General features: G+C 41.3%; 1 protein-coding gene across 2 annotated transcripts in view; it reads right to left on the minus strand.

The window, feature by feature from the left end:
• IGF2BP3 (insulin like growth factor 2 mRNA binding protein 3) overlaps positions 1–19324 on the minus strand; it is a 101097-nt gene that overhangs the window by 33159 nt on the left and 48614 nt on the right. For both annotated transcript variants that reach the window (XM_052693727.1, XM_052693728.1), the window contains exons 5-6: positions 5484–5535; positions 5328–5391 (exon numbers count right to left, since the gene is read on the minus strand). In XM_052693727.1, coding sequence (XP_052549687.1) covers positions 5328–5391; positions 5484–5535 — 116 coding nt within the window. The remainder of the gene's footprint in view (positions 1–5327; positions 5392–5483; positions 5536–19324) is intronic.

The following is a 19324-nucleotide window of genomic DNA, read 5'->3' on the forward strand; positions in this document are numbered from 1 at the left end:
AGTGCAAGAGGCATCCCACTCTTCTCAGAAGTAACAGGGGAGGAAAAGACTAGGCTTTTGTTTGCAACCAACCTACAGACACATCATGTTGTCACAACAGATATTATAAAGTAACAATTGACATATACCATACTTCCTCTGGAAAGAATTTGAGTTTTTCTGATTAAAAGCAATTTATAAACTGTTAAGCAGTTCTATGAGATATTCTATATGACTTAAAATTTGAAACAAACTGAGAAAAGCTTGTTTTCCGTTTTGGAAACAAAAAAAACAAACAATCATATCAGCAGTACACAATCCTCCCTGGCTACCAAAGCCATATGATGAGAAGGGGAGAAAAAATATCAAATACTGAACAGGTTGGTTTTGAGCAGGCATTTGGAAGCAAGCATGATTTAGAGTTTGCTTCTCAAGCTAGATAGCAGGGGTGTGCACCTGAGCACATAGAAATATTCAGTGGCATCACTGGTTTGACTAGTTCAGATACGTAGAGAGAAAAGTTTAAAATAAGGAATTCACTGTCTGAATCAGAGATCCCCACCATGCCATACTTATTGCCTTTTTTGCAGTCCACCAAAAGATACATTAAATCCACTCCCTTCTTCCAAGTATATCCTCTTACACGATGACCACCTCAGAACCTCCAACTACACCACCTCTGCCTTTCAGCAAGGCCTCTCCTTTCCCAAACAGAGCTAAGGATCTCCCCTCCCATGATCACAGCTACAAAGATGTCACAGGTTACCTCTGTCAGAAGTCATTGCTGGTACTCACCACCTTTTACATGAGGGCTAAAAGCCTCACAGAGACTTAATGGAGATGGAGAAACTGCGGAAACTACGGAGATGGAGAAACCTTCAGTAAGCTTCCTCTCCAAGTAGTATCTTCCATGCCCCAAAATCTGTTTTGTTTTGTTTTTTTTTAAATTAAGACAATGGGGAAAATTGAAAGCACTTACCTTTCAAATGCCAGCAAGAGCTGGCAGAAATCTCACTGTAGTTCCTTTCTTTTTTTTTTTTTTTTTTTTTTTTTTTTAAATAAAACTAAATTTTGCAATGACCACTGTCTATGCTTCTATGCTGTTAGATTGTACTACAGCTTGGCTTGTAACTCTTACTCTTCGGGTAAGACCTACTCAAAAGAGGATCACTTGGTGAAGATGAAGCCACTAAATAAATACTTCGTTATGCAGCCAGTTGAGTTTTCCCCCCCCATCAAAATTGCATCTTACTGCTGTCCTCTTGCGAGCTTCCTATGAGAAGATATTTGACCAGCCTTCTACCTTCTGATACTGGTAGAGGTTAAACATTCTAAATTAACGAATACAGAAGAAGCATCAAATCTTGTGCAGGTAATCATTCACCCATTGATAGCATGACAATGCTAAACACTAGATGGAGAACACATTTCACTCCCACATGCAGCTTATATGTACACTACCTTTCATTTTTCCTCCCTAAGCAGATACATTTGCATACCAAGAAGACAGATTTACGTAGTAATCTTTCTTTGGCTGAATTTTTTTTTTCCCCCCACATTAAGTAAAAATATAGTTTTCATTAGTATTTCTGAAAATAAAAACAAAGCAAAAGACAAATCTTAACTTATAATCACATACCATTTAGAATTCTCAGTCTTATCGTTCCTATGGCAACGTTACCATCCTGATCCATGATGGTGTATGAAAATATTAGTTATATGAACTCTTACCCATTTGTCAAAGATGCTTCCTTGTCTGCACACACAGCTTTGTGCTTCAGTGAAAGGGGTAACAACATTTGTTTTGTATATATTCTCATTAAAAAGCCATCATCAGCATCTTAAGTATATCTGCTTGTATCTGCTACGACAAAGACCCTGAGCTCCTCACATCACAGCCAGTAGTTAAAACACTCCATCAGTTATAACTATGAGACACAATCAGCAGCCATAGCTCAGTGATGAGCTGAAAAATAAGATATAAAAAAATGGTAATCCAGCCCCATCCTGAAATAACAGGCACCCACTCCACAGACAGAAGACCAGCTTTGTATGGAAATCCCTTCCAAAAACCAGAGCTAAATTCTGTAGCACTCAATGCTTACACTCTGGAACATTTGGGGGAGAAAAGAGGAGGCAGCATGACTGTGACGATGACAGCCACAGAGGTGGCCAGAAAGACATGGTCAGCCCATCCTGGATCAACAAGGAAAGAAGAGGAGGGCCCTTCAGCCAGCAGATCACCTCAAGACACACATGTTTCAGGGTGAACACCAAGCCAGCACTGCATGATCTGGGCTCTGCCACTTGCCCTCTCTACTCCTCTCCCAGATATTCCAGAATACATCACAACAGTAACTGCATGTTTAAGAGCAGTGCATGTATACTTGTTAAGACTCTCTCTAATTTATGGGAATGATAGGGCTTTGAGTTGGAACAACTCCTTCCTCCTTCTAGTCACTTGCAGGAGGAGTGGTTTGAGGTCACAGAGCTCCCCAGACAGTCCCAGATTTCTTCTCACTATCCTGGGAGCAGAGATCTTACTGCTTGCCCTATGCCTCTCTGCAAACCTCTTTGCCTAACTAGTCTGACTTTCCTAAAAAGTACAGACGTTCATGACAGCATTCCAGTCACATGAGCTGTCTCACAAAGTTGCTGTGATTGCAACAAGACCATGGCTCTGTGACTGCAGACAGATCCTTAGTTCTTCCTGTTTACTTCTTGTGCTGTGTACACTTGTATACATGCACTTAAGAGAAGTAAAGGGAGCAGAGTATGCAGGTTTCCCTAGAGAAGTGAGCAATTTCTACACGCCCTTGAGATGGCTGACATCCTGACCTGTGATGCTGTGGTCATGAGAGGTAGCTAAGGAACATTTGTCACTATTCTGGTTGGCCTGGCTTATTCTCCCACTCACTGCAATGGCGTAGCATTACCTCTTTGGACTGAGCTCTCAACTCCTTCAGTTTAGAACCAGAACTGCAGCACCAGTCCAGAAAATGGGGGAGAAGAAACTTGCTGTGGCAGAGGTTAAGGCAGAGGAAAGCTCAACCTGGCCAAGACTAGGAGTTATATTCAAAAGTAACATCCTTCAAACAATACACGCCACGTGTTTAAACTGCATATCACCAGTTTAAATCAGAACCAGGTTGTGGTGCAGCACCATCGCTGCACCATTCCATCAGTACACAGCCCCTTCTATTCAGAAGGGAAGCAGCGAGCTTAGCCCGTTTTGTTGTCACCAACCATGAGGTTAGCATGTGTTGCAAAAGGTGTAAAACACACTGAGAACTGGGGAGCCACAGCATACAGCACCATAGGCATTGCATGATCTCTTTGTCTTTGTCACGCGTGCAGGATGCTGTGATGTGCTAGCAGCACTGCTAATAGCAATATTTGCCCTAAGCTGCTTTATCTCAACATACAAAACTTTTTGTTAGCTGTTGATTCCCAGCCAGCCTGAGCAACTTTCAAATAAGTATTTCTTGTTACTCCCGCTACTCCATGGGCTGACCAGTGCTGACTTCTATCAGGTGTCAAACACTCACGTACCCCTCCTCCCTTCGAAAGCCACTGCTGTCTACCACAACCATCCAAGAAGCACAACTAAGTCATGTCTTGCAAAAACACTCAACTGAAACACCAGTGTCCTTGGAGATCAGCCACACGTGCCCCGTGGTGATTCTACCTGGCAATTCCTCACTGCTTTCACCAGAAGAACATCCATCTGGCCACTTGGGTTGGTTTTTTTTTCAGTAGCTGAAGAGTTACAACCTGAACCAACATTTTCTTGGCATACATTAACTAATCCCTTAGGTAAGCCTGAGTCTCTGTCACAGTATTCACAAAAGCAAATTCAAGGCTCATGCACTTTCCCTACACGCTCAAGGCAAACACACGACGTGTCATCATTCATCTTGCACTACATCTGGTCCTCCACCAATGTCTATTATGTCTACTACTTCACCTGCTTCAAACTCAAGGTACCTTCAATTATTTTTTCATGCGATTTCTCATGCAAAACCGGATTATTTGTTTTTAATCTCAATCACTTCCTCACAGACTCAACTTATTGTGGCATTTTCTCAGGATTATCCATAAAATTTAACAAATATTGTCTAAGGGAGAAGAAATTGCACTTTGCTGTCCTCGGCTTCAGAATGTAGTGCACAAATCCAGGAAACCACATCACAGGTGGCAGATCAAATTTACGCATCACGCTTCTTTCCGTGGCGCTTTTGGTACTTCCTCATTACATTTTTGAAGAGGTAACTTACAACCAATTTCTAACACTGCACCACTGGACTCCTTCAGAACAAGAAATCCAGCATATTTTTAAATTATTTTGCAGCAGAATTAGAAGAAACGAAAGATCACAGAGAGGAAAATATCAACTCAGGTTTTGAGGAGGAAAGTTCAATAGCAATTTGAAGAAAAGTAGTTTCCTTCAGTTCCAGTACTGACAAGCAACCTAACTTCTGGTCATATGACTTGTGTTGCTTTCAAGTTGCACAGAACTCATAAATGCTTAAGTGTACAAATGTATTTCATTTGTAATTTTGTATTAATGCATACCATCAGCATAGCCTACGTCTTTAATGCTCATTCTAGTTAGCCACAAGGTGGCAGAAATTTCAAAGTTAAAAAAGGAAATTCATTGCAGGCTATTCCCTTGGGTATGGTTTTGTTTAACCTGCTATAATTAAAAAGGAGGGGGGGGGGAAAAAAGTGGTTGAGTCTCCAAATTAGAAATTAAGAAAAAGAACTAGAGTTCCTAGCTACAAAGGAAAAGCAAATTTAAACCTATAGTATAATAAATAATATCAATATTCAACGGGAAATTATACAACTGTTGGTTAAGAAAACATTTTGGTTTTAAATTTTAAAGATCTAGATTAAAAAAATCATTGATTACTGAAGACATAAGCAAACAAAATAAGCAGATAAGCAAATCAGCTATAGTGTGACAGCTGGTGCTGGGACACCAACCATTCTGAGAGAGTCATAAGCTTGGCAAAAGTCATAATCACGAGCACACAGAGAGAGAATCCTCCCAGCCCCTACCTGATCAATGGCCTTTCAACCCTCCCTACACAAATAATTTTACCCAAATTTTCAATTTCATCTGACACAAACACACACTCTGGACTTGCAGGAAGAGTTGATGACAGAAAATAGCAAACACTAAGGTAAAGCACAGAAGACTTGGCAAAGAGGCTTTCTTAAAGTGGTATCACTCACATGATAATTTTACTGGTAGATTAATCAGAAGAAAAGATGCATATAAAATCTGAACATGAACTCCAACATATAAGCCAGCCTACAGCAGCAAATACTAATATACTTACTGTCTAGCCTGGTCCTTATTGCCATATGTTACATTTACAACTGCAGTCTCTGTGTCAGTGTTCACTAGAGAGGAAAACAAAAGGAAAGAAGGTAAATTTAGCATGCATTCACTTCTTACTACAAATTTAAAAGCAATTTGAGGTCAGAGTGCCTACCTTGCTCACAGTTCTCCACTGTTCCATACTGAGCTAACAAACTGTCCAACACCTAACAGGGGGGGAGAGAAATAAAAGGTTTCAATTTCAAAATCATTAACAAAAGACTAATTACACTAAAATTTATAATGATTTTATCAGAACGTGAGCATTCAAGACAACTTCTCTGATAAGCTATAAATCATATCAGCTTGGAAAGAGTAAGCATGTGTTACTTACATTTGTTCTGAATTCAGAAAATCCACACAAAACTTGACAAATTTGAAAACAAAGAACACAGCTGAAGCAGTATAATACCTAAGTCCCAGCTTTTTGGGAGTAAACCTTGAAACCACCTGTTCACAGTGCGGGGCAAAACAGAGTCAGGAATAATTACTCTTTGGTTTCATAGGAAAGTGTTATTCTCCATTCTAAAGGAATCAATAGCAGGAGCATCCTCACAGTTATTGAGAGTCACATTTCATTTGTCCGTTGGTAGACAGTCAGGAAGAAAACAAGTGGGGAAAAAAACACAAGAAGAGGCAGCTGAATAAAGTAGTTTCGTGAGGCCATAATTAATTTTAGTCCAGTCAATTGGAAAATGAAAGGGCAAGAAACAATCACATCTTTAGAAAAATCAAGGTATCAGAGCATTCAAATAAAAAGACCAAAATACACACTGATAGCCCTTCTAAAATCCAGATGGTGTAAACTTGACTTTCCTCCTGCAGAGAAATACTGTTCCATACTGTTCCACAGTGGCTAGCACAGAACACGAGTATACCACTGTGCTCTGTTGTGTCTAGTGTTTTGTTCTGAGAATTAAAGCGATACTGCAGAAGCAACCAATTTAAACTAAGAAGTTAGAAAAGCCTTTGTGATCCCCTAAAAGTTTTTTCTGCTACTCCTCAAATTCTAGAGTCTGAAACAACTTAAGAACACATTTACCCCGAAATTCACTAAATATTTCTGAGAGCAGAGAAGTTCTGGGGCATCAGAAGAAATGAGAAGCCTGGGGGAAAGCCTTTGGAGACCATTTAAACGATCACCAAGAGAAATGGGACCTGGGAGGTCTTATAGCTCGGGGTTGCACATCAGCACAAGCCTGGAGGGTCACTGCATGTGTCTAGTGAAAAGCTTTCTGCTAGAGATGGCCCAAATGATAATTTTTCCTCAGTTGACATCAACAGATGAGCAGGAGTGAGTGCTTCAAAAACAAGCAAAAGCAAGCCAAGTCCCTGGCTCAGAGACCCACTTTGAGATGTTTACCGGAAATAGGATACTGAAGAGTTCATTAGTCAGAAAAAAGCAATTTTTGTCCCTACAGTATGTCAACACCAGTGCTGTATTACACAGAAGACTGCATTACAAGTGTGAGCTAATGTTTTAGTGATTTATGACAAATTTTGATCACATTTGAACTCCGCAGCCCACCCTAGCCAAAAGCTGCATGATTTCAAAAATTACTGAACTTCATTTCATTCATACGGGAGAAGAGCAATGCTGAAATGAAAGTTAAACAATGTTTTGCAATTTATTTCCACACTAAATTTATGTTCTGACTTGAGAATACATTTTAATGAAGAACCAGATTTTTAAAGTCACCACCTTCACCAGGAAAAGGAATGCTTTCAAGCTGAAACTATGCAGCATTTCAAAAGGTGTTGCATGCACTCCCAGAACTACTGCTTTCAGTATACTTAGAGTCAGCTATCAAAATGCTCTCAACATGTTCGACATGCATCTACTCCAAGAACCCTATGAAACAAAAGGCTCTTTTGCCACCACTGAGGAATTGCTCAGTATTCAACATCCCACTCCTCTTCATCTGAAGTTCTCCAGTTATACTACTCCTTAATCCTCCTCTGAGCTATCTCAGAGAGAGAGCAGAGTGTTCATCTCAGAGCGTTAATTTAAGTGACTGGAGCTCCCATTTTCATTTTAATGGAGTTGAACCTAATCAAGCAGATTTGCGGTAAGCTTCCTTGGACAACTGGAACTTTAACAAAATACACAATCCCTGTTGAGTGAAGTAGAGTTGCTCTTAGCAGCACAGTCCCCATCACACACTCTTATTTTCATCTTGCTCATGTAAGAAGGTTGTGTGAGCGGCACCATCAAGACAGTCTGTTAACCAGACTATTTGAAACATATTAGTAAAAAATATATGAGAAGTGGTTGGGGGAGATGGGAGTGCATGTGTCTATTTTCCAGGGATCAGCAAGCTTTGCTGTGCACACTATCAGAACCAGTTGATCCAGCTGCTGAAAGCCACTGCAACTACTCAAAAACCAGACACTCCCCTCTTCCCCCCCCTCCATTGTAATTCACTGGCAAAACATAGAAATCCACTCCCGCATGTTTCTTGCTTAACATCTATTTACTGTAACAGCCAGGTTCTGTTTACATCCATCATTTTTTCACATTTCTCCTCATTCAGTCTTTTCCCCTCTCCTCAGTTTTTTTCCTCTAGTTCAAAGCCTCCTAATTCGGCTGCAAAACAAACATGTTTTGTTTAAGCTGCTCTTCCGTAATACTCTTGGTGTACAGCCTTGTTGGACCATCAGAACAAAATTCAAAGCCAAGTTGGTGGTGCAGCAGCAATTCTGATGAGCAGCTGAAAGGAGAAGTTTATTTGTATAAACTTTTCATCTAAGCTAGGGGGAAAAAAAGTCCTTGCTTCGCTTTTCTTGAGCTCTTGTTCTAGCAGTTGTCTAAATTGGGTCTCCTGCTCTTGTTATAGCACAGATGTCTCTCACACAAAAAAGCCGCAGTCTTATACTGTGGACTTTCATTCATCAGGCTTTAAAAGCCAGTTCTGACTTCATTATAAACAGCGTTACCCTACACCAAGCCCCACAGATTGCTGCTGCTCTACAAGTGCTGCCTCACAAGCAAATGTTACTCTTCAGCAGCGCTGAGATCAGGAAGCCCACATCAAAATATTCCAGTTCTCACATAGATTTCATGGGTTTAGAAGTGGAGCCCCTTTGTGCCAGAAGAGCCTGTTCCTGCTCTTTTAGAGCACGCTATTTCATACATCCCTTCTTACTGTAGGTTTTCTGCCCTGTACCATGAACGGATTAGTCTCAAGGCATTAGGTCCATAAGAACAGTTTTCCATACTGTTTCTCACACACATACAACATACGACCCTTAAAGTATTACTGCAGAATCTGCTCATGTAAAGCAAATGCACTGTACCACCATCCTAATTTCTACAACTCCTAGCATGCTCAGGAGTTATAATTAGCAACTGAAATCACAGGTAGCAGAGGCAGAAATAGAGACGGGAAGATTAGGGTCATTCAGTAAAAGACTACGTGGATGTTTTTGGCTGCAAATGCTGAGTGTTCCAGGTGATTTAACAAAAAGAGAAAAAGGGAAAAAAAGGTCTGGCAACAATATGAGGAAAGAAGATGCTGGTGAAACGGCTTCTATTTTCAGAGAAGAGAGTCAAGGTGAAAGAAAGGGAAAGAGCTGGGTGAGGCAATCCTGGTATAGCTCCAGATTTCAAGCCTGCTTGAAACACCGATGCCATCTGTACACCTTAGCTGTTCTGTATTTTCATGTCCACAAAAAATGCAATTTTAAATTACATTGATGCAACAAAACAACATGATGTAATCCCCACCAGGCCCTGGTGCACATGAGTGCACGAAGCAATGCCTCAGCAGAGCCACCAGCACTCACCCAGCCCCACAATTTACAGCAACGAGGAATTTGGAGCAGCTTCCTTCTGGCTTATGTACTCTTTTCATTGCTGAAACTTGTGTCCCCAGTAGGGGGCCCAAACAGCATGGCTTACAGAGAAAATTAAATGAGAAGCGCCTCATAAATCCCTGAGGAAGCTGTCATTTCTGAGAGGTGCAATTAGACAAGGCCGCACCACTGCTGAGGAAACTCCAACAGACTGCTGAGATGGTGCCAGGCTGGCCTGCCTGCTGCCACAAGCCAGAGCATCAACTGAGCACCTTTGCTTCTTTTTTGGATTTTATTTTTTAAACCAAAAAAAGCAAGACCCCACAAGTCTCCTGCAGAGGCAAAGCAGGACAGGCGTGGAGTATCCAAACCTGCACGAAGTCCGCTGGGGCAAGGCTGCTCCTTCAAAACATTATGAAGGCATTTGAATAGGCAAAGCCAGATCGCAGTGGCTCAACACATTGCAACATGTGGTGATGGTGTTTTTCATCTTGTAGGCCCTTCAGTACCCAGTTTACTGTCTCGTGAAACCACGACCATAGTCTGGAAGAATCAGAAAAATAAGTCTGGAAGCTGCTGAAGTTATTGTTTGCACACACCAGAAAGGCAGTGCCTGAAAACAATAACTCTGGCTTATTTACCACATCCCATACAAACCCTGGAGTGAATTCTTCTCCTGGGAACTTACAGTTGTAACCAAATGTTCAAAACTATTAATAAGTTTACCCTATAATACAGTTCTGTTTAGGTGGCATTACCAGGGTTTTAAGAATGTAGAACTGAACCACAGAGAACAAACCCAAAATTGTCAGAAGGAACTACTAATTGAGTGACCAATTTGGACACCAAAGGCTTCATTTTCCACAGAGCTCAGCACTTCTGTGCATTCAAAGTGCAACTTCAAAGCTGCACAAAGCAGCAAGGAGAACCGTGCATTTCTCCAAGAGGGAACCAAAGCTCTTGACAGGACAAACCAACCACGGGACACACCACAGGTGACTTGCAGCAGCTTCTGCCCCAGTACGAGGCAGCTGAGGCATGGTATAGAATTCAGTTTTCCACAGCAGTCCCAACCAAAGGGGAGTGTTTTCCTGAAAGTCCTCAACTCACCACACACTTTCTGAATTTTATTTCTTTTTTAATTTCCTGACCAAAGAACCATCCTCCTACCCCAAGCCAAGATCCCTCCCCTATAGGGAGGAACAGCAGGCGTCATCTTCCCCTCACTCTCATTACTCCAATATCTGGAACATCTGATTAGAAAGAATTAGTTAAGGGATGATGTGGGTTATTTCAATTTCAGCATTTCAAATTAAGCAAAATAAATATAAGCAATTGGAAATAGATTTCAGGTACAGCATCACATGCAACCGTAACTACAACCCTTGCAACTGATTTCACATACCACGTGTTTACAACTAATTTCAGATAACACTGCTCAACCATTTACATTTTTATACATAGACACACACATAAAATCAAAAGATGAGAGAACTAAATGCTTTAAAGCCATACCAGTATTCAAGAACAACATTTAAAAGAACCTAAATCTGCTAAGTCTAAAAAAATAATAATCACACAGTATGGTTAGCATGATTTACAGATGGAGTAAGGTAATTTCCAAAGAAAAACTTAAGAGGAATCCAGCAAATGAAAGAAATGGGTTAAAATCAGTACCTATGAAGATCAGCATCAGAAAAACCTTCTCCCCTCTCTCCCCCCATTTTAGCATACAGATTCGTTATTGAATTCCCTCAGTGTGTTTTTCCAAGGGAGTTCTGAAAACAGAAGAAATTGCAATATGAATTTTTGGGCCACAACACTGGAGGTAGAAATTAGGCCAGGTACTCAGTTTGGCAGGCCGAGTGTTCATGTGTGCTTTTGTGTTCCCACATCACACTCTGAGCTGGAAAATCTCCTGATCGTGCGATAGGGAGGAAAGATTAGTGTGCATTACACTAAGGAGTTAGGGGATGCCAGAAAAATAAAAAATAAAAAGGAGGATCGTATTATCAATGCTGACAAATAGCATTAAATAGTGTCCAAGGTTAGAAAGAGTGCATGAGAAATGGTTAGAGAAGGGTAAAAACTTATTAGATGCATGGGTGGCCTCCTTCGTAAAGAGATTAAAGGGAGCAAGATAACTCAGTTTGGAAAGGAATGAGAGGGAATATGATACAGGTATTATGAAATAACGAATCATGTAGAGATGGCCAAATTGGCAGCTTCTATTCACCCTTCATCTAAATTAAATGAAAACAAGTTTGAAAACAGAGAAAACTATTTAAGCAACGTTATCTGAATGCAATTAAGCACCACACAATATCTGCCACAATATTAATCCCCTCTCTCCTCCCATTGAAACCACAGGAGGAGGGACAGATAACATCAGAGTTTATAAAACCAGGTGATCACTAATCCCAGCAGCCAGTGCTCCTGAGAGGTCGGGATGCATGCAGAGGGCTCTCTGCAATAGCTGGGCATTGCGGTGCTGTAGAAAGCAGCAACACATCTCAGGCTGAGCCTCCAGCTCCCACACCAGCTCAAGCTGAAACACACCTCTGCTTCTACAAGCTCATTTAGAGCTTGCCAAAGACGGGGTACTCATGGGGGTAACGACAAAACTTTAACTGTGAAAAAGCATTACTACCCATTGAGTATCTGTTGCCCAACTTAGATTACATGGTAGACTGTACAAAAGCACAGGAGACAGCAAATTTTGAAAGAACATTTGGAAAACAGGCTGGGGTAAAGGCGAGTTTTCTTCTTTCACTGTTTGAATGCAACCAGCGCTCCTTTGACAGGTCCTACACTATGCTCGCAGCACAGGGCCGTCACAGTGCCTGCCATGCAACTAACTCTTCCATAGGGCAGGCTTTAGCATCCTGCTCTCTCATAAAAAGCCCACTAGAAAATGGTCCAATTTTTCCTTCCCCCTTCCAAAACCTTTCACTCTTTCCAATTTTGCTGACTCAGTACCATAATGAGAAATGTGGTCTTTCTAACTGGGAAAAGTATTAGGGACGACTACACACTTCACTCTTTTCTACTGTGTGAACAGATGGAAAGGACACTTTTTGAAGCTATTTTCCAGTACTTATTAAAAATTCTTGATGCCATTTCCTTATCGCTCTACAGGGCTGCTGTTAGTTTGATATGTTTTAGTTCAATATAATAATTTGTTCATTTAAAACAAAAATTAAACCTGCTTCTGCAAAGTTGGAAGCCTGCAACTATGAAAGAAACCTGTCAGACTAAGACAAATCAGTTTTTGAATCATCTTTCAGAAGCCATCAACAATTGCAAGTTCCAAGAGATCTCTCAACAACGACACAAGGATCATTTCACATGGCTGCATATATGAAAAGTGCTTCTCCTGCTACAGCTGTGTTGGTGCCTTTTAGAAACACACCCAGGTTTGATTCTAGGGGAAGTGTGTACCATATCCCAGCTGTAAGCATTTCCTCTAGAATCTGCTTGTAGCTATCTGAAAGTGATAGAGCAAATCGGAGGGAAATCTTGTAAAATGGATTTAGGTCTCAGATTAACACAGATAAAATATATTAGAACTCAGGTGGTGCTCACATCCAAGTCATTCCTTCTACTACACACAAGACTCTGGATGAAAAGCTTCCAGGAAGTGTCCTTAACAACTCCGATCTCCTTATAACATAGGAAAAACCCATAAGATGGCTGAAGCATTTTACTAGATTTACAACTACAAGAGCCTTCCCATTCTTTACTTAAAAACAAGTCAGCTGTAAGGTGCATACCAGAAGCCCAAGTGACAGCACTGCTGTGGTTCAGACAGACACTTACGAGGAGTCTTGGCCACTGAGCAACTGGTGTCTGAAACGTAAGGGACCACTACAGAGAGGTTACCTTCATTTTATATATATGGATGGCTGGATGTTTTCACGCAAAACTCTACCATCTGGCTGACAGTGCATGAAAGGTACTGTAATCGACCTCACCTACACTGTTACTGTCCTGGCACAGAGAACACCTAAACCTTCATGCACATTATCAGTAGCAGCCTCGTAGCACAAGGTGCAGCTCAGTGACTTCAGTAGTCCCAGGTTTCGAGGACTGGAATTACTTTGAGACACAGTCAGGTCAAAACATAACTTACTATAAACCTCTGGACAGTACTAAAGCAGAGATGAGAGCTTTGCAAACAACAGCTATTAAGCACTGTGAAAGCCTTCCAGCTGAGGAAACATGAACCTCATAGCAAGTAAGGATCATGAGGATTTTGGGTGCAGAAAATTTTTATGGTGAAAAACCAAGCCACTGTCTAGCAGATACACAGATTCAGACAGAGATACATGCAGACAGTCATAAAAACAAAGGCATATATTTAATTTTTTTTAAAAGCTAATTACTAAAAAAAAAAAAAGTTACTCAGAAGACCACCACAAGTTAAAGGGACATGACCATGAAATTTTGTTAACACACATTTGGCAAGATCAATGAGATTCTAAAGTGCGGCTTAAAGGATCCCAGCCTTATGGTCTATGCTGATACCATTTGACCTTTGTATCTCCAAACAAAACAATTCAGTTTGAATACTGATGCTAGCTAACAGCTTTCAGCCTATCAATTACTTTTAAGTGTCAGTTGTGAAGGAGCGATCAACTGACAAGCTAGATGCCAGGAACAACCCAAGGAGAAAAGCCACAACTAAATGATTTGCCCACAACTTGTGTTACTGTGCTTTACAAGGAAGCTGTGTCCACCTCCTTGTGTTCAGAGCCTCCTATAAAAAAATTGGAAGTTTTCCATTTGTGGCCCCACACCACATCAGTCACCACCTCCCTAATTTTATTGGGAAGCCTCACTGTTAATTGGGAGAAGAGAAATAAGACCAAGGCAATGACAATGGAGGCAAGTTTAAACTGTTCCACTTTCTTTGCAGTAATTATTACTGGATGGTTGCATGACCTGAGAATTGAAGATCCTGGAAGTCATAGAGAAAAGAACAATTACAAACCAACATGTTGCAAGGTGGTTCAGTTTTTTTGTTTTCTAATTTAAGTGGGACTGCTTACCTGCAAAATATTTAGATCCTACAGCTCTTCAGATATATGTAGGAAGAAAGAGCACAAGACATCAAACACACCACAGCAGAGGCCTGCTCTGGTACAGCTCCAGCGTCCCCACGGCAAAGTTTACACATAAGTCTGTCTTACATTTTGTAGTCAAGTTTTAAATCAAACTAAATAATCAGCTCCATCCTGCACATCACGTTTTAGCTGCTAAAAGAGCCATTAGAACTATCCTTCAAAAAAAAAAAAAAAAAGAGCTCTTGTACAAACATCTAAGCAGTTTGGTAGAACTAGGTGCCAGGAAAACACACTTTGCTTTAAATAAGCTTCCTTCCCTGAAAGCTGGGCACTCATTTTCAGTGCAATTTCCCTTGTGCCCCGACATGGGCACTGCAAGCCTTCAGCTAAAAAGCCCGGTCTTGTTTCACTACTGCACCACCATAGGTAGCTCTGCAAGCCATCCTCTGCTCAAAGTGCTCCAACTCACTACAGCAATATTCCCTTGAATAGGGAACAAAAACACCTATATAAATGTATAGTAACAAATGAAAAGTAAAAGTGAACAATAATGAAGGGTACCAAGAAGTTGTATGCCATTTATCAGTTTTACATGTACTATAGAATGAATTATCTGCTCTTGTCAAAAGAGCTTCTCCTCATCAAAAAAAAAAAAAAATAAAATAAATTACAATTTAAGTTTTTGACATATAAGAAGTCAGCTTTTGCTTAAAATAAGGGAAGTAAGAATGTAAATCCTCAGTTTATGCCTGTATGAATATACACTTCATTCTGATTGTTCTCTGATTCATAGTGAAATCCTCAGCCCAGCAGAAGGGGAACTAGATTTTGAAGCAGAGGAAAAGAGTACTTCAGTGCTTTGCAATCAGCATGAGAAGAAAGAGAAGACGGTGTAAGAGGAACTAAGAAATATTGGTCATTCGTCCACTGACTATTTAGAGAGCCACAGCTCTTCAATCCCTGACCATGGCATCTGGATAAGAATGAAATATATGGTACTTGGAGCTTAACGTAGCAAGAAATAGAGGAGCAGGAAAAAACTTGATTTTAAGTCCACGGTGGAGCACATGTTTTGCATTAAACAGCGACTGAGAATAACAAAGGCAAGAGGTAGACTGTACCTCACAGAGCTTATGAAGTGCAGCCAACAGGCACAACAGGGAGGTTGTCCAAAGATGTGGTGGGTACCCCATCCCTGGAGACATTCAAGGTCAAGCTGAACAGGGCTCTGAGCAACCTTGTCTAGCTGTAGGTGTCCCTGTTCATTGCAGGGGAGTCGGACCAAATGACCTTTACAGGTCCCTTCCAACTCAAATGATTCTACGAACAACCAAATGGGGAATTATCAGAGGAAGAAAAATGAAAATATTCAGCTGGTGTTCTGGTTCAGATGCTCCCATCCAGCCTGGGCTGCAGCTGTAGCCTGGCAGAAATGTGAATCAGCCAGTCCAAGCACTGAAGAAAGTCCAGCCCAGCTGGGAAGTGACAGCATCACAGCCATTGGACTTCTGAGAGCGTACAGGAGAAGCTTCACTGAGAACTGGATCTTTGTTGAGTAGGAAGGGATGATGGTGGAGACAATGCCTGCTACTGAAGTAAGTACTTTCAAAATAAGAAAGGCAACATACAAAAAAGCCCTCCGACAGCATTGGAGCTACACCACAACCCATCTGGAATAGATACAGAGATGGGATCCCACCTCAGCAGCTGGCAAGTGAATGTGCAAGAGCAGCTTCTAGGGTAAGTAAGGTACGTTGAACGCAATGGGAGAAATGGAAGAAAGCAGGAGCACAGATCAATATGCGTTCTCTCCTAGTCTCATATCTCTTCCTACACCCCAGTCCTCAGTTTCAGGGCAACAGAAATAGCTCAGCATGCAGAAGCAACTGCTCACTAAAGCTTCAGTGTTGAAAAGCACAAGACAAGGCACTGATGACATGATTTTCATCATCCAGATAGTCAAAAGGAACAACAAGGGAGAAATGGAAGCATGACAGTTGGGACCCTCTCACAAAGCAAAGCAGAGCTGCACTCTGCAGAGATGCTCCAAGATGCTCTTCAGACAAGAGCTGACTGAATAAAGATGGGCCTGGTGCAAATGTTGTACTAGGAAGACAGGTTCTTAAATTATGAATAACAGACGCAAGATACAAACAGTACAGCATCCCAGAGGAGATGCAAAATACTTTAAATGCCAAGAAAACAAACAAGAAAATCCTACCCACCCTCTTCCCCCATGAAGCTAGCAGCAAATTTCACAACAAAAATCCAGAATTTGTCAGTAGCTCTAAATAAAATATGCATGCTGAAGAAGAGTGTTTGTGCCAGCCCAGCTGATGGAAGCACCAGAAACAGCCCACTTAGCAGACTTTCTCCTCACTACTGTGTTAGAACAGTAACTGAGGACACCCTTCTTCCAGATGCTTATGTTATAAAGAGCCCCGCTGCTTCCGGGACCTTTTAGCAGCACTTTTAAAGTTGCTCTGACAGAAAATGGATTTAAGAGATTCCAACTAGGAGACCACTACATTGTCCCCTTCAGGACATGGCACCACACATGTTGCTACCTCTGCCTGGCAGCGCAGTGACTGCCCCAGAAGCCAGGTCAGAAACCCGAATGCCCTTTGCTAGGGTTCAAGATATACACACTCCGTGCTGCCCCAAAAATACACACGTTTGGCCAGTCTTCCACATACCAGTGATGAAATTATTTTGCCCTCTGCCTATCCATGAGGACACTTAACTTTCAAGCTAGCATAAATAGCAAGCTCAGCTATGGCAGAGGAACATCTTACAGGATGGGATAACAGCAGCGCGTGGAAAGAAATATCCCAAAGAGGTTTGGCAGCAGGTCAGTGGCAGTCACTTGAACTTCTTTTCAGATACATAGTTTTGTGAACTTGTTTTGGTAAGATTTAGCCTTCTAAAAGCCTCTCTATGAGAAGTGATCTTTCCCATCTCCTCCTTGCTTGAGCACACACCATGCAGCCATGCTGCGTCGGCTTCCAACAAGACCAGCCCAGAGCAGGAGGAATGCCTCCCTTTCCAGCCTTCCTCTTTAATTTTAGCATGTGCACAGCCCTGCTGCCAGGGCATGCTGTGCCAGGCCAATATTTGATTTGTAAACAGACACTGCAACAAGCTCATCTCTGCTGCGGGCTCCAAGCGATCTGCTGTTGCTCCCAGCCAGCACATGGAAGACTACTGTACATAGCATTATCTGAAATGGTGAGCTTTTGCAAGGAAGAGGCCGATAGTGAGATACGCCTACTTCTCACGTGTGTTCTTTATTTCCCCCCCTCCTCCCCCCGTGACTATATTAGCTTTTCCTAGAAGTGGAGAAAAAATTCATTGTCATGCCACAGCCCAGGCTGGGCAAGGTTCAGGAACAAAACCCAGTTAAGACAGACAGACTTCGCCTGCACACACTACAACATGTGCAGGGTGTGTCTTTCTTATACTAAATAAAGGTAATTATGCTTTCCAATTTGATAAAAGAAATTCCCCCAAGGTTAATGCTTCAAAATACGAACAGACTGTGACAAGGAGACCTATGGGTTTTGTTCTGCATCTCCCACCAGCACAACACGGGGCTTCTTTTAACCTGAATTAGCAGTGACCATTGTAACTTCTGAAGTGCACGCCAGGCATCATCATCGCTAATCTTAACAGTTGAGTTTGGCCCCTGTTTTCTCTTTTTTCTTCTCTTCCTTTTTTTGGCAGCTGATTAGATATGCCATCTTTGATATCAAATTTCAGTACATTGGGATCTTCTCAGGTAAAATATTCAAAAAACGTTTGTGTTCATTTCTGGGTGCCTGGAGACCAACGTTTCTTTCAATTTGTTTTTTCACTTGCCCCTTTCAGAAGTACTGGGAGAGAACCAAGTAAATGTCAATCTATTTCCGGATGGGAAGACCAGCTTCTTGTTACTGATGCACCAGACTGCTCCACTCTGGCAATCACACCCCTACACTCACCTCAATGCTAGTTGCAGTGCTTTCTTCCCAACCCCCCCCCCCCCCCCATTGTTTTTTTCCTTCTGGTGGTCTTGCCTAAAACTATTAAGGACAAACCTTTTCCTTAATACATTCACAAGAACAAGAGGTAATACTTGCAAAGGTCTAACCTGGGATAAACAATAACAGGTACCTAAAGGGTAGCAATGGGCTTTCCATTTAAAACAGTATGACTTATTTATTGGTTAAAAAAAAAAAAAAAAAAAGGCTCAGCTCAAAAAGTCAGTCTTAAACATCTGGCTAGAAAAGGAAGTTGCTGCTCACATACCACTGACAAGGTCTCTGAACAGCAACGCTCTTATTATATCATGATCCTCACAGTTTTAGCAGCAACAAAACTACAATTGAATTCTTCAGTGCCCGTGGTATTTCTATGCCTTGAGATGAGAAGTCAGGAAACAATAATTCAAGAGGTCTTTGTCCAAATTCTGGAAAAAGAAAGCCTGATTTATCTACGCTTTGACTACAGGCTGTAACAGTATATTATACAAATAACCAGTCCTTAATTTAAGAAAGCCAAACGTGTACTACCACTTCCTTACACCTGGTTCTTGTTAATGTACAGGTACCAATATCTCCAGCCAGATTTTCATCACTAAAACTAAGAGAAGCACTAAAGTGAGCTTTAACCAGAACAATATGTAGATAGCAGTGTGCTCACCTCAAGCTGTACCACTCGAGAATGAAAAACAGGAATACTTCACCAGCACAAATATAGTTATTGTATTAACTGCATTATTATGTTCTCCTGCTCATGAATGTTCAGGCTGGTCCCAGCGGTTGACAGACAAATCTTAGCAAGTTCAAACTCAGGATGATTTTTAGAAAACTCTCCACAAATATGGCCCTGCTTCCCATTCTCTCCAGACTCCTGGATAGGACTGCATTATGGAAGCTACAGATGTTGGTTCCAACTGCTAATGCTTGAATACATGCAGCTGACTGCTATTTTATGTTATTTTTAAATCAAAAGCTTAGCTGCCCTTACTTGATAAATATTTCTGAGTATATATGTACATATATACGCACACAACACATACATATTCATTCACATTCCACCCACCTGCAAGATAGCA

Source organism: Tympanuchus pallidicinctus, unplaced genomic scaffold (assembly GCF_026119805.1).
Source record: "Tympanuchus pallidicinctus isolate F22 unplaced genomic scaffold, pur_lepc_1.0 scaffold3, whole genome shotgun sequence".
Lineage (NCBI taxonomy): Eukaryota > Metazoa > Chordata > Aves > Galliformes > Phasianidae > Tympanuchus > Tympanuchus pallidicinctus.